Source organism: Asterias amurensis, chromosome 9, assembly GCF_032118995.1.
Source record: "Asterias amurensis chromosome 9, ASM3211899v1".
Lineage (NCBI taxonomy): Eukaryota > Metazoa > Echinodermata > Asteroidea > Forcipulatida > Asteriidae > Asterias > Asterias amurensis.
This window is the reverse complement of record NC_092656.1, coordinates 20,164,567-20,178,376: the sequence shown is the minus strand read 5'-3', so window position 1 is coordinate 20,178,376 and position 13,810 is coordinate 20,164,567. Positions and strand designations below refer to the sequence as shown.

General features: G+C 39.8%; 1 protein-coding gene across 1 annotated transcript in view; it reads left to right on the top strand.

Moving 5' to 3' along the window:
* The window catches only part of LOC139941462 (ras GTPase-activating-like protein IQGAP1), a 62,259-nt gene that overhangs the window by 26,202 nt on the left and 22,247 nt on the right, over nucleotides 1-13,810 (top strand). Inside the window, exons 7-27 of the mRNA XM_071937976.1 lie at nucleotides 110-201; nucleotides 980-1,001; nucleotides 1,806-1,984; nucleotides 2,738-2,831; nucleotides 3,212-3,375; nucleotides 4,040-4,130; nucleotides 4,375-4,538; nucleotides 4,788-4,824; nucleotides 5,179-5,348; nucleotides 5,811-5,892; nucleotides 6,059-6,222; nucleotides 6,560-6,650; nucleotides 7,008-7,172; nucleotides 7,461-7,603; nucleotides 8,076-8,246; nucleotides 8,837-8,920; nucleotides 9,127-9,198; nucleotides 9,673-9,742; nucleotides 10,100-10,186; nucleotides 10,296-10,417; nucleotides 11,574-11,866. Of these exons, the coding sequence (XP_071794077.1) occupies nucleotides 110-201; nucleotides 980-1,001; nucleotides 1,806-1,984; nucleotides 2,738-2,831; nucleotides 3,212-3,375; nucleotides 4,040-4,130; nucleotides 4,375-4,538; nucleotides 4,788-4,824; nucleotides 5,179-5,348; nucleotides 5,811-5,892; nucleotides 6,059-6,222; nucleotides 6,560-6,650; nucleotides 7,008-7,172; nucleotides 7,461-7,603; nucleotides 8,076-8,246; nucleotides 8,837-8,920; nucleotides 9,127-9,198; nucleotides 9,673-9,742; nucleotides 10,100-10,186; nucleotides 10,296-10,417; nucleotides 11,574-11,866 (2,557 nt within the window). The remainder of the gene's footprint in view (nucleotides 1-109; nucleotides 202-979; nucleotides 1,002-1,805; nucleotides 1,985-2,737; nucleotides 2,832-3,211; nucleotides 3,376-4,039; nucleotides 4,131-4,374; nucleotides 4,539-4,787; nucleotides 4,825-5,178; nucleotides 5,349-5,810; nucleotides 5,893-6,058; nucleotides 6,223-6,559; nucleotides 6,651-7,007; nucleotides 7,173-7,460; nucleotides 7,604-8,075; nucleotides 8,247-8,836; nucleotides 8,921-9,126; nucleotides 9,199-9,672; nucleotides 9,743-10,099; nucleotides 10,187-10,295; nucleotides 10,418-11,573; nucleotides 11,867-13,810) is intronic.

Sequence of the window (13,810 nt, the reverse complement as noted above, 5' to 3'; positions counted from 1 at the left end):
TATGAAATTGGGCCCTGTAACAAACAGATGAATCAAAATGAGATTTTGGTGGCCTTCGTTTTCAATATTTTTCTTTCTGCAAGTTACTCTTGTGTTTTTACCTCCACAGAGGAAGAAATCAGTGCTATGCAACAGGAATTGGATAAATACGGAATCAACATGCCTGCATTTGGCAAGATCGGAGGCATCTTAGCCAATGAGGTAATGTTTCAAAATCTCCCAAATTAATTTGTTGTTTCTAAAGAGGTCTTTAGATAAATTCAACATTTGGTTTAACTGATAAACTGATGAAGTGTGTACAACACTGTTTACTCTGTACTTTCCAGAATAATGTAGACAAAATCGACAGCCATTGTACTTGTGTGGGATTCGAACCCACAGCCTTTGTCTTCTAAAGCAGGAGTCTCACCACTAGACCACAGAGATTGCCTGGTAGCTAGAGGTAGTTCGAATCCTGTATTGGGTTTTTTAGAACTGCCTCTAGCTACCAGGAAATCTTGGTGGTCTTGTGGTAAGAATCTCGGCTCTAGACTGGCAAAGTTTGTGGGGGTTTGAATCCCACTCGAGCAAATTTGCCTCTGGATTTCTTTTTTCACAGGACTTGGGAACTACGTGAACTGAGTATACGTAATACAGTTAAGCATTTGTTGATGTAAGGGGAAAACCAAATCATATTCTTTATCCTACATGCAAATGTAGCATAAATGTACTTTCCTTTCAGAGACAAAAAGAGAAGTGAATGGCTAAAAAAAACAACATCAATGGCAAAGAGCAAAATAATAAACAAAAATTTTAATTCGGTTTGAGAGAGCCCTGTTTTTTTACTTCCTTTTGTTGTTTCTGTTTTGTATTAGATTTGGAACATTCAGAAGAATATTCAAGAATTAAATAGCACTTTAAAAAAAATTGTTCCTCTTCCTTTATTTTTCTTCTTCTTTTTCCTCCTCTTCTTCGCATGTACATCGTGTCTTGGCAACAGCTTTCTGTTGATGATGCAGCAGGTCAGTACAAATTTAATTTTTGAGATCTTCTCTTGGTAATGTGTGGAATTTGGTAAAGGGGGTGCCCCTTGGCTGACATTGGTGTAACCAGACATTTTCATTTGGCTTTTAGGGGACAAGCAGTGGCGAATACAAACAGTTTTTTAATATGATTATTTTGTTTACATATTGTTTATTATACATTTTGATTTTTGGGTGGGCTGTTTAATATATTGAACCATTCATTTGTGCCCTATAGACAATTATTTTATTTTTGTATTTTTTTTTTTTTGGGGGGGGGGGGTGGGGGCAAGGTGTCTTAGTGGGGAGGCTTCTGTCCTGCCCCCCCCCCCCCCCCCCCCCCCCCCCCCCCCCCCCCCCCCGTCAAAACAAAACATATTTAACATAACAAGCAAGCTCCATAGTAACTTTTTTTATTTGTTTTTATTATTATTATTATTAACTTGAGTGAGACTCCATTAAATAGCCTCCCAAATTGACAGGCCACTAGACCGTTAAGCTGTGACTCTCATTTCCTACTCCAGCTGTGTTTTATTACACAGCTGTTTGATGCGCTTCAGTCACGTGTGTGTAAAATTCAAGATGCAACTTGACTTCTTGGGCAATTTGTGGAGTAGTTTTCAGGGCTTTTAAGGGCGGTTTAATGAGTTATAAGCAGGGTGGTTTGGGGCTGTTTGAGGAGTAACAGGCAGGATGTTTTAGGGGAGTTTGAGGAGTAACGGGCAATTTGGGCGGTTTAGGATTTTGATTTTTTTTTTACAAACTTCACAATGAATTCATTATAATTGATTCGTCCAAACATAGTGCATGCTGCAGTCATCGCTATCAATGACGCCATTGAGAAACAGGTGTCTGAGGACACATTGAAAGCGCTACACAACCCTAACGCCATGCTGGTCACTCTCATCAACGACAACCAAGACCTGTATCAAGAGACGCTGTACAATGCTAAGCAGAGTAAACAACAGAGTGCTCTAAATAAGGTGTGTAGGCCATCAGAATCTTTCAGGTCTAATTAATTTTCAGTGCCCACTTTTTTTTTTTTCAGTTTGAACCTAAAATGCCTTGCTTTTGAGGTTTTTAAAACTGCTTTAAATAAATAAGTCTTTCTCACCAAATAATTTTTGAGCTGAAAGCCCAGCAGTCTCGTGAATTTTTCTCCCACATTTGAGCCCTGGAAGCTACTGTGCAATGTGTGCAGGAACTTTGTTTGGTTTCTGTTTGTTCCTTTTCTTTTTCTTTTTCTTTTTCTTCTCTGGAACTCGAGATTAGAACTGAATTTAACCCTAAAGCTCATCAGACAATTGAACCTCAATATGAAGACTTCTCAATTTTCATGACGTCATAATGACGTCATCAGATGTCGAATTACAAGGTCTCTAAAGTTGATAAAATTGTCATTTGCAGGGGTGAGATTGTTCAGACTTTTGGCTGAATTCAGACTTTTTATGTAGGCCTGGTGAAGAAAATCAGGCAATATTTTGTTCCACAAATAAAAAAAATCCTGCTCATTGGTCTACTTCTCTAGTGCTTTGGATACTGTTTCCAAACACTCCATGGAACCTTTAACCCCAGCAGGGGTTACCAAGCGGTAGAAATGCCATCATTTCAACTTACCTTTGAATTTGTATCCAAGTTTCAGACTTTTTCGTTAGTAATGACTCTCACCCCTGCATTTGTTATTCGCTGCATGTATATCAAGACGAACCATTGAATTATTCTTGTTGTATTTACAGAGTATGAGAGAAGGAGACGATATGACTGAGAGAGAGATTTATGACATGCTTCTCACACAAGCTGAAATACAGGGGAACATCAGCGCTGCTAATGGTACGTTTCCTTCTGTTGGTTTTGTAGTAAATTGTGTTTTGGCAAATTAAAAACTGAGTGGGCGCCAGTCACAACATTGTAAAGTTATTGTAATTTTGGCCGTTTTTGTTAAGCAACACTTTTCTGTGCTTAGCAAGTTTTTAGGCTCGCAGGTTTTTTGAAATTACGCCCAGGGCTCAATTTCATTGAGCTGCTTAAGAAAATGATGCTTTCAGCTAAGCAAAAAAAGCAGGATATCAGTCAGAGATTGTACATTGGACAAGGTTTTTTTGGTTGACTTATTCTTGGAAGTATAAGTTGGTGAAATTGGGCCTAGGTGAAAGTCATGGCGAGATACTCGTATTTGTAAACGTTGTTTTGTTGTATCGTTGTTGTTGCAGTTCAGAATCAGATAACTGTGATCAACTCTGTGTTGGACGCTGGCGATGTGAACGCCTTGGTGCGAGCCCTGGAGAGTCCGGCCATCGGAATCAAGAATGTGAAAGCAGAGAATGGCCGATGGTATCTGAATGCCCTCAACCAGGCGAGGAGACAGAAGATACAGGTAAGAGAAACAAGGTTTTGGGTTCAAATCCTACCTAGCAAGAGAAAACTACCTATGGTCCAGTGGTTTGACCGCAGGACTTGCAATAACAAGATTGTGTGTTCGAATCTTACCAAGCTAACTGTGGTCCAGTGGTTTGACTGCAGGACGTGCAATCACAAGCTTGTGGGTTCGAATCTTACCAAGCTAACTGTGGTCCAGTGGTTTGACTGCAAGACGTGCAATCACAAGGTTGTGGGTTCAAATCTTACCAAGCTAACTGTGGTCCAGTGGTTTGACTGCAAGACGTGCAATCACAAGGTTGTGGGTTTGAATCTTACCAAGCTAACTGTGGTCCAGTGGTTTGACTGCATGACGTGCAATCACAAGGTTGTGGGTTCGAATCTGGTGGGCTAGACCGCTCAGCCCCAAGCAATTTCTTAGGCAGTACATAGGCAGCATACAGCAACAGAGTCCAGCATTCTCCTGAAATTGATCAGAGCACACTGATCAAAACATTTAGTCGTTAACCCACCAATTTTCTCAAAACCAAGACTGCTCATAAGGAGATTTATTACACATTCCAGAAAACCTCACTTGATTGACGCTAAACGAAATATTGGAAAGTGTGTAACTGAAGATGCACACATAATTAAGTCTCTTTGTTTTCTTCATTTTTTCTTAGAATGAGGGGTCTGATGATGCGTTCTTGGACAAGGATGAGCTGCAAGTCGGTGTAAACATGGCCAACTCTGAAGCAGATGAACGCAAGCAAAGTAAGTCAAAATTATTTTGTTATTTCCAATTATGATGTCATGTGGTGGGATATTAATAAAACATAAGATCTATTGGTTTTAATGTATTTGTTCATACAAACTGCTGTTGTGTTTTACCTTTAAATGTTAGGGGTTCCCTTTTCATTTGTTATCCTCACAGTGTTGAAAGCTGTTTAAAAATGCTTTGAAAGTGTTTTACCTCTAGTAATTGGGGGGTTTCCCTTTTTATTTGTTATCTTCACAGTGTTGAAAGCTGTGCGTGATATCAACGGGGCGATTGATTCAGGAAATGCTAACGAGACAGTGTCTCTGCTGAACAGACCCGAGGCCAAGCTACCCACCTTGGAGCCGCAGTGGGCAGATCTCTATCAGGAGGAACTAGGCAGACTCAAGACGACCAATGAAGCGGTGAGACACAAAAACCTCTCTCACATGTCAATACTATATGAGACGTAAAACTGTTGGTTTGAGTGTGTTGTGTAATGCACCTAAAAGAATTCAGTACACTTATCGTTGAGAGAATGAGTTCACTCCAATGTTTTACTTTGCTGCTTAACTTTGCTGCTTGTCTTTATTTAGATTTGAATTTTTCTACAAGTTTTTTTTTTAATTTATTAAATTTTTTATTATTTACTTTATTTTTTTATTTTTTTGCAGGATCTTACACATGACCAGCTCTCTGAAGCTCTCCAAGGTATGATTTATTCCAAGTACTGCATCTCTTTGGAACTCTTTGCCTGGTGCATGTTTCCCTCCATCCTACAATCTAGACTATTTTTAGAGGAACAGCAATTCCTACCTTCAACTCCCTCAAGTTATTTTCATCTTACCAAGAGTGGCTTTTTAGCCTTGTTTGAGTCAAAGTTGCATTACACAAACTTTGAATTAGGGTTCATTTTTTTAAATATGTATATAAAAATTATTTTAAAATATTTAAATATAGATATAAAAAATGTAAAATAAAGTATAAAAAACCCCAGAGGGTTCAATTCCCCGTTATATTGACACAAGACTTTGACACTCTATCTGCCGCTTTTCCCTGTCACAGTACTAAAGACAGTAGCAGGCATCAATCATGCCGTGGATGCAGGAGACCCTACTGCTACTGTGCACCTCATGTTGCTCCCCGAGGCCTGCCTGACTGACATAGAGGAAGACGAAACCGTCTGGCAGAGGTACCAGGATAAACTGGCATCCAGAAAGAGAAAAAATGCATCGGTGAGTGATTTTGTGTTTTAAGGCTACCAAACTGTCGACCTGAGAATTAATGATTTTCCCTTAAGTGTACAGTACAGAGTGTCTGCAACATACAGGTGTGTATATCGGTTGGTGTTCTAACATTTTGAGTTTACCGACATCCCTAGTGGATCCGATTTGATTTTGCTGCTTACTGCAAAGTTCTGCGCTAACCAGGGCCACAGAATTCTGCAGTTTATTGGGTGCAGTGTTGAAGCGGACAATTTCTGTGGTAAGCATTGCTTTTAAACGCAGTACAATTCTAAACTTAAATTGACACCAGCAATCGTGTGTAACCTGCACCAAAGTTCAGATTACCAATTTGGATTGAAATTGGTGGAAACGGTTAAACAGAAGTCACTAGTTCTGTTTAACTGTTAAGGAAAATAAGCGTTGAAGCACAACCTGTCAGCGGCGCATTAATATTTTTGTCTTTCCTTACAGAGTGGTGCTGACTATCTACTACAAGAGCATGTACAGGGATGCGTTGAGATGGTTAATGCAGAGCTGCTTGAAGAACATGAAAGTAAGTCAAAAAAGCTTCCTCTTGACCCACGACCTTTGCAATTCTAGGGCAGTGTCATACCAACTATACCAAAGAGATTGCGCGGTAGCTGACACCTATCAAAAATAACATTTATTAAAATAATTTAAATAAATTAAAAGCATTTTGATTTGTTTACCTTGTTCAGGGATCATGGCTGTTGCTAAGATCAACGAAGCTCTTGATACGGGAGATCCTAATGAGACCCTCCAGGCTCTGCAGACTCCGGCCGCTAAGCTAAGAGAAGTAGAACCAGATCTTTATATCCTCTATCTGATCACACTACGAGGAGAGAAAGACCACAAGGCAGAGGTGAGTTCTTGGTTACTAGTTTGTTTTATTTTTGTTCTTTTATCAAATAACAAACCACAAGGGAAATGTACTGGGTAGACAGGAAATGTTTTTGGTTTGAACAAAGAAATAATTACTAGAGGATTTGAATGAACGACCTCCGGTTTAACGTGCTGTGCCTGTGCTTTATTTTTACCTTTCCTTGTACTGGGTAGACATGAAATGTACTGGGTAGACATGAAATGTTTTTGCTTTAAACAAAGAAATATTGACTAGAGGATTTGAATGAACGACCTCTGATTTAACGTGCTGTGCTGGTGCTTTATTTGAACCATTCCTTGTTCTGAATTTTTTTTAGTTGACTGAGGATGAGGCGGCAGTGTTGTGGCTAGATGAGATCCAGGATGGGATTGATAAATCCAACAACAAGAACACCAATGCAAACAAACGTAAGTTCAAATCCCTAAACTCAAGCTCTGATGTTTCTGATCAGCAGAGTGTGGACCATAATAATAATAACAATATCAAAGTCTTATATAGCGCACGTATCTACTAAACCTTGTAAATCATTACCTGGTGCTATCAGAATTAGGTCTCACATTCAAAACGTAGTCGCAAATCTTGCAGGAAATTCTGTATGTTACAGCGCCAGGAGTGTCACTGAGTGACGAACAATGTGCGCTATAAAAGAAGCCACTATTATTATTTTTATTATTATGAAAAAATAGGGAGCCCTTAGGGATGTGATAAAGGGCTATAGAAGTATAAATTATTATATTATTAATATTTTGCTCTATGCTATCCAGTGGCTGTGACTGTCGCCAATGTGAACATGATGATAGAAGACAAGAAGTCAGCCCCACTCCTTGAGGCGCTGCGTCAACCTGACTTGGCTCTGAACTCTGTCGTCCCTGACTGTGAGGAGATGTATCTGGAGAAACTCACAGAGGCCAAAGAGAACAAAACAAAGAGTGAGTCAATCTGTGAAAGCCATCACTTTCGGGGAATAGCTGCTGGCCTTTTCAAACTTTTTGTCTAGTCCAACTCTCTTTTTGTTTACCCTTGCCTAGCAACTAAGATTGATACACTTCTTAAGATCAATCGTTTCTCTTTGAGATTTTGAGCTTTACGACTTAGGATTGGGCGAGGGGGGTATTTCTGGTAATTGTTTTACAATCCCTGAGTGAGATTATTTGTGACTAGCTGACAGTCATCAGTACATCATGAATTTAGCTCTGTGACCGGTCTCCTCATTTTAGGTGGTTCCCCTGGTAGCTGGGTGTGCCATAAGCTTAGGGATGGAAGTAACTTCTACTTCAACTTCTTAACCATGGAGTTCAATTGGATGGAGCCAGAAGACTTTTGTGATTCCAATCTGCAGCTCTCTAAAGAAGAAATTCAGGTAAGATCTTTTAGGTAGACGCTTAGGTTTTGCGTTATTACTCAGTAGATCTCAGTACTTGGCCCAAGTTCATGGCTCTGCTTACCGCAGAATACAATCACCATTCTCCACAAATTGTGCAAGTGCAGAGTTTCTGTTCAGCAGAAGTTGGGAGTCCCAGTCGTGAAACTTGTGTCTTTAACCATTATTGCTTCGTCCTTCGGATGGGAAGTAAAGCCATTGGTCACATTTGTTGTGTTATGCACTTATCGAAAAGAGAAGGGCTTCGCCACTGTCATCCTTGTTTAATTGGATGCACATTGCGCCACAGCACCCGGTAAACCATTACATACTTCAAAAACGTAGCTCCTCATACCTTACAGGAAAATACTGAATGTTGAAGTGCCTTGAGTGTCACTGAGTGACGGATATGAGCGTTATTTTTATATTATTGAGTATCATTTTACTTTGAATTTTTTTGTGTGACAATCAGAGAGTGGTGACTGGGGTAACAGCCGAGTATGACCGCGCTCTTCTGTTTAAGTCCAACGAGGGTAAGATAGTGACTCTTCAGTCTCATGTGAGAGGAACCATCGCTAGGAAGGCCTACAAAGAGAGATTAGACTTCATCAGGAGGCAACTGCCTGCCATCATCCGTATACAGGTACGTCTTCTGGACAATAATAATAATAATAATAATAATAATAATAAGACTTGTAATGCGCACATATCCACCCTGCTGGGTGTTCAAGGCGCAGACAACCAAGGAATGAATAGTAGTATGAATGTTTATAATGTGGCGTCTTGTGGTTGAGTGATCTAGTTCGTCTAGCCCAATCTCTGGAGTCAGCTGCAGAGTGTGGGTTCGAATCCTGGTCATGACACTTGTGCCCTTGAGCAAGGCACTTAACCATTACTGCTTCGTAAAAAGTTGGTAAGGTAGTGCATTCTGCTCTACCAACCAGCCGTCGATTTCACAAAACTCTTCCTAACTTAAGACTAATCTTAGGATCGAGGATGAGTCCCAACCCTGCGCTGTAGTATGCAGACCTTAAGATTAATTCTAAGTTAGGACGAGTCACTCGTCCTAGTAACTCGAGATAAGACGAGTCCTAACTCTTTGTGAAATCGACGGCCGGCTCCTAGAGAATGATATGCAATATTGGAACTGTGTAGTTAGTGTGAAGCTAGTATTTCTTATGGCGGAATGTCCCTTGATTGATCTTTCTTGTTTTGTTTTTTTATCTTCATCAGAGCTGGCTCAAGGGCTTCCGACAGAGGCATGCTTACAAGGAAAGATTGGACTTCCTCAACGGTCAAGAAGAAACCGCAGTCAAAGTAAGGAGCACCATTCTTTGTTGTAAAGGATCGGTCAAGATGAGGGTTTTACTACACTGTTACCTTAATTCTCTGAACTGCATCTCTTTGGCACTCCTTGCCTGGTGCATGTTTCCCTCCATCCAGAAGATTAGATGATTTTTGAAAATGATGGTTTAAGTTTCCATAAATGCAGTTTAACAATCTCTTTTTTTCAAATTTTGTAGTTGCAATCCTACGCGCGGATGCACGCCGACCAGAAGAAATTCCAAGGAAGACTCAACTTCTTCAAGAAAAATGTAAGTTTAACTCGCATATCAAGTGATAAACCACAGGGCAAACTAATTGGATAAACTTGGGTGTTATCCCTGGCTCTACAGCAGTTACAGGATGAATGGCTTCTGACTGGCACCCTGAACAAAGTTATTGATGAAATAGGCAGACCACTAACAAAAGGCTAAAGAGGAGGAAGCAGGCGCACGTTAATTCAGAGGTCGCCTGCTCCAGTATTTTTTGTCTTTGTGCAACCCAAAACTGTTTTACTCACTTGATCTGTTATTGCATGAAATTGGTATAAATCAGTATTGTTACAATTTTTGACTGAATTTAAACACCCACAATGTTGTCTTGGTACTTTGGATCGGAATGCTGCCATCATAGGTCTCATCAGCTCAGTCGGCAGAGCACCAGCACATAAACCCTAGAGGTCGCAGGTTCAAATCCCCCTCTAAAACCTTTAAATTGGTTTCTTTGTCCTGATTTCTTTGTTGTAGGTTGACTCTGTGGTGAAGATGCAAACATTCTGGAGATCCAACAAAGCCAGGAATGATTATTTCACACTCAGTAAGTTTCTTTCTTTCATCTGAGCATGCTGTAGAGATAATTGACATTTAGTACATGGAATTTGAAAAGGAAACACAGTGATTTTTTTTTATGTTATTAAAAATTGACTATAAGGCAAAAAAAAAAAGAGGAAAAGTGGAGTTGTTTTTTTTTAATGGCCAGTCGACACACTTGGACAACCAGCTGGGCTATTTTTCTCCCAAAAATGTTGTTGTCTGAGATCTTTAAAATGTATCCTCTTTTCGTTTTTGAGGCCGAAAAAAAACCCCAAGCAGGCGTGGACGCTCAACTAGTTTGGGGTGTTTATTTTCCTAAAAGCTTATGCACTGATCCATATTTTTCTTGTTCCTTCTACAGTTAAGTCGGACCATCCTCCTGTCAGTGTAGTGGCAAAGTTTGTTCACCTCCTGGAAAGGAATGAAAGAGACTTGAATGAAGAACTTGGTAAGTAGAACATTTTTAGTTTAAGTAGAACAATTTTTAGTCTGAAAAAAAAACATGAAAAGTGAAACCTTTTTATAATATTGTAATTGTGATGTGAATTTGTTGACAGAACTCCAAGAGCTTCGTGAGAAGGTGGTGAAGAAGATCCGATCCAACCAGCAATTGGAGAGCGACCTGAACGTCATGGACATCAAAATTGGCCTGCTGGTCAAGAACAGAATCACGCTGCAGGTAGGCAAACTGACGAGGGCCAACAAAAAAATAAGAAATCAAGTTCTCAAAAGAACATAATCTACACAGCAATAGACTGTGCAAGTCTCGCGCAGATTTGAACTTCCGGGACCATTGTGGTCCCAACCTTATGGAGTTTTACGTTGGGGAGATTTTGTTTCGTCCATTACTTTAGTTTAATATAGTTTATGACCATAAAAATGACATATGTTGTTAAAAATGTAATACTAATTAACAACATATATAAAAGTAAAAATAAAGTCAACATAATAACGAAGAAAAACCGATATTTAAACTTGACCTCAGGTCAGGTTACTTGTAAAAAATTAAGAATTTGTGCCCATCTCCGATCACGAAACTTACGCAGACGCTTGTTTTGGCCGCGCGGGGTGGAAAGCCTTTTCATTGGTCGCTTAGGCGTCGGCTTCCTCTTTAAAATGTGTCACGCGTTTATCTAACGCCCTTGCGACCATCGTGCGTCCGCGTATAAACCAGCTTTCAGTAGTTTCACATTCGGGCGTAGATTTACAAAAGGGGTTTCAAAACATTTCAACTAAACATCCTTGTCCCAGAGTTTTACTCTTGTCTATATATAGACTTTAACCGATAATTGTGTATTAGTTTAAAAAGCTAAAACTAATTTAACAAGCTTTAATGGGTATTTTTGTTCAGATTCGGCATTAAGAAAAAAATTAAGCAAAGATTTGATTAATAAAAAAATTAAGTTCTTCAGTTGTCGTGTTTTCTCGCTCCGGTGCGCGCGAGACTTGCACAGTCTATTGGATACACACATGGTGTTACTGCAAACCAAATTGATCTATTGGTACCTCGCCATGCAAAGCCTCAAACCCTATACAGACTTAGGTAGGAAGAATATCTTGCCAGTTTCTCCATGACCATTTTGAGCCCATGTTTTTTGGGTTATTTTTGAGGGTGTAACTGTTTGTGAAACAGTTGGTTGGAGGTGTAACCGTCTGTTTCAGAAATCATGATTCTTCCTACCTTGAGTCTATTAGAGTCTACACCATGTGTACATGTAGGTCACCCCTTGAACTAAAAAAAAAAAAATTACTACTTTTCACCAAAGACCAAATATCAATACTTGGTTTGCCATTTGAAATTGTGATTTTAATTTCATTACTGCGTTAATCACTAGGATGTGGTGTCTCACGGTAAGAAGCTCCGACACAACACAGAGTCGAGCCGCACCTCCGGCCTGAAGGCCATGAGTAAGGAGAAACGTGAGATGCTGGAAGCGTACCAGCATCTATTCTACCTCCTTCAGACCGACCCACACTACCTGGCCAAGCTTATCTTCGCCATGCCTCAGAGTCGCACCACTAAGTTTATGGAGTCCGTCATCTTGACGTTGTATAACTACGCCGCCAATCAGCGAGAGGAATTCCTGATGTTGAAGCTGTTTAAGACGGCGTTGGAGGAAGAAATTACGTAAGTTTGGTTTTCTCTCCACCTTTTTTTTTTTGCGGGGGAGGGGGGAATTGACTCACAAAATGGTGCAAGAGGTCAGTAAAGTAGGTGGAGGTTGTGTTTAAAACAAAAAATCTTACATACAATTTTTTTTTTACGAAGTGAATTTTATAGTGTGATTTCAATTTTTGATATGTGTTTCCATTGCTCGTTATTGTTACACTACACCTCCACACACACAAATACCTTTGCAATGTGATTTTATATCCTTCCAAAGTTCATATCTCGTCATCATTCCTTTTTTAATTTTTATAATAAAACCAGCAGCAATTAGATGCCTACTTGCATTTAGAGATGCCTCGGTCACACTGGAGCACTTAATATACAAAGCGATTTGAGGCAGTAGTGCTGGAACAAAGATAGCCTCACTGCCACTTAATATACAAAGTGATTGAGGCAGTAGTGCTGGAACAAAGATAGCCTCAACGCCACTTAATATACGAAGTGATTGAGGCAGTAGTGCTGGAACAAAGATAGCCTCACTACCACTTAATATACAAAGTGATTGAGGCAGTAGTGCTGGAACAAAGATAGCCTCAACGCCACTTAATATACAAAGTGATTTGAGGCAGTAGTGCTGGAACAAAGATAGCCTCAACGCCACTTAATATACAAAGTGATTGAGGCAGTAGTGCTTGAACAAAGATAGCCTCAACGCCTTGGTGTAGCGATATGCATTTGTTTAGTATATGAGAATGAGCATCTTTTATTTTGTTGCTTGTAGATAAAGACTTTTGACCCTGTTTGCACGCCTTGCAATTCATTGCATGCAACTAGATTACCCCCCCCCTACTTTTTGCATCGTGTCTTCTTTAAGAATGTGTGTTCCTATAAAGGAAAGCAAAGTTTTTCAAAATGGCATGGCAGATTTAACTGATTTTGATTATGGGGTTTGTGTAAACTACCATCAACAGGGATGTCAGTTTTCCGGCTATTGCCGGAATTCCGGCTTTTTCAAATTTTCCCCGATTTTTTCCGGCACTCTGTGTTTCATCTGGCCGGAAAAAGGAAAAAAAAAAAAAAAAAAAAACTTTTCCAGCGCTCCATATTTCCGGCGCTCCGTCAGAATGTTCTTTTTCTTTATGTTTTATTAAAAAAGTGCTGTTTTGTTTTTTATATTTTTTGGGGTCTGAGGGAGGGGGGGGGGGGGGGCGGTGACCCCTTTTCCTTCAAAAAAAAATTTCAGGCTCTGAAGGAAAGAGCCACTGGCATCCCTGCATCAAAGACCAAACGGATTTTAGACTAATAGTCTTGAAGGCACTCAGTATGATCCTAACATGTTCAGCTGCGAAAGTTTAAGGAAGGGAGCGTCTCAAATGTGAGAAAGTTTTGTGAGAACATTCTACCTGGATTGGTGAAGCCATTCCAGAAGGTGTTCTGGAGGCACACTCTCATGGGAGCCGGTGGAGGTTTGTACCCCACCAAGTGCCCCCGATCTGGTCCCTTGCGCAAGGAGGCCTGATTAAGTTTTGCTAGATTCTAGCATTTTTAAAGAACCAATTTTAGGGTTAGGCCACATAAATAAAAAAATTGTTGATCGTCCCCGCCCAACCGTTCAAAACCCCCCGACCCCATTTTTTTTTTTTTTTTTAATCATAAAAAAACAACCTTTTCAGCTGATATTTTTTTTCAAAATGTACAGGTTTGAAAAGATGTTTAAAGAAGGTTTTTATTCATGTTGGCAAAGAACAATTCTTTAAAGTCACCTGGAAATAGAATTTTTTTCCTTTCAAACATAAGAGTATATGCTTAAGAACAATAAAACAATTTTTTTAGTAATTGTTTGTCACGATTTATATGTTTAAAATATATATAAAGTTGTTTGGGGGCTGACTCCGCCTACCCCTTTTGTGACGTCAATCGAGGCAGACTTTGCCTGCAATGCGTATAGTAAACACACGTGCA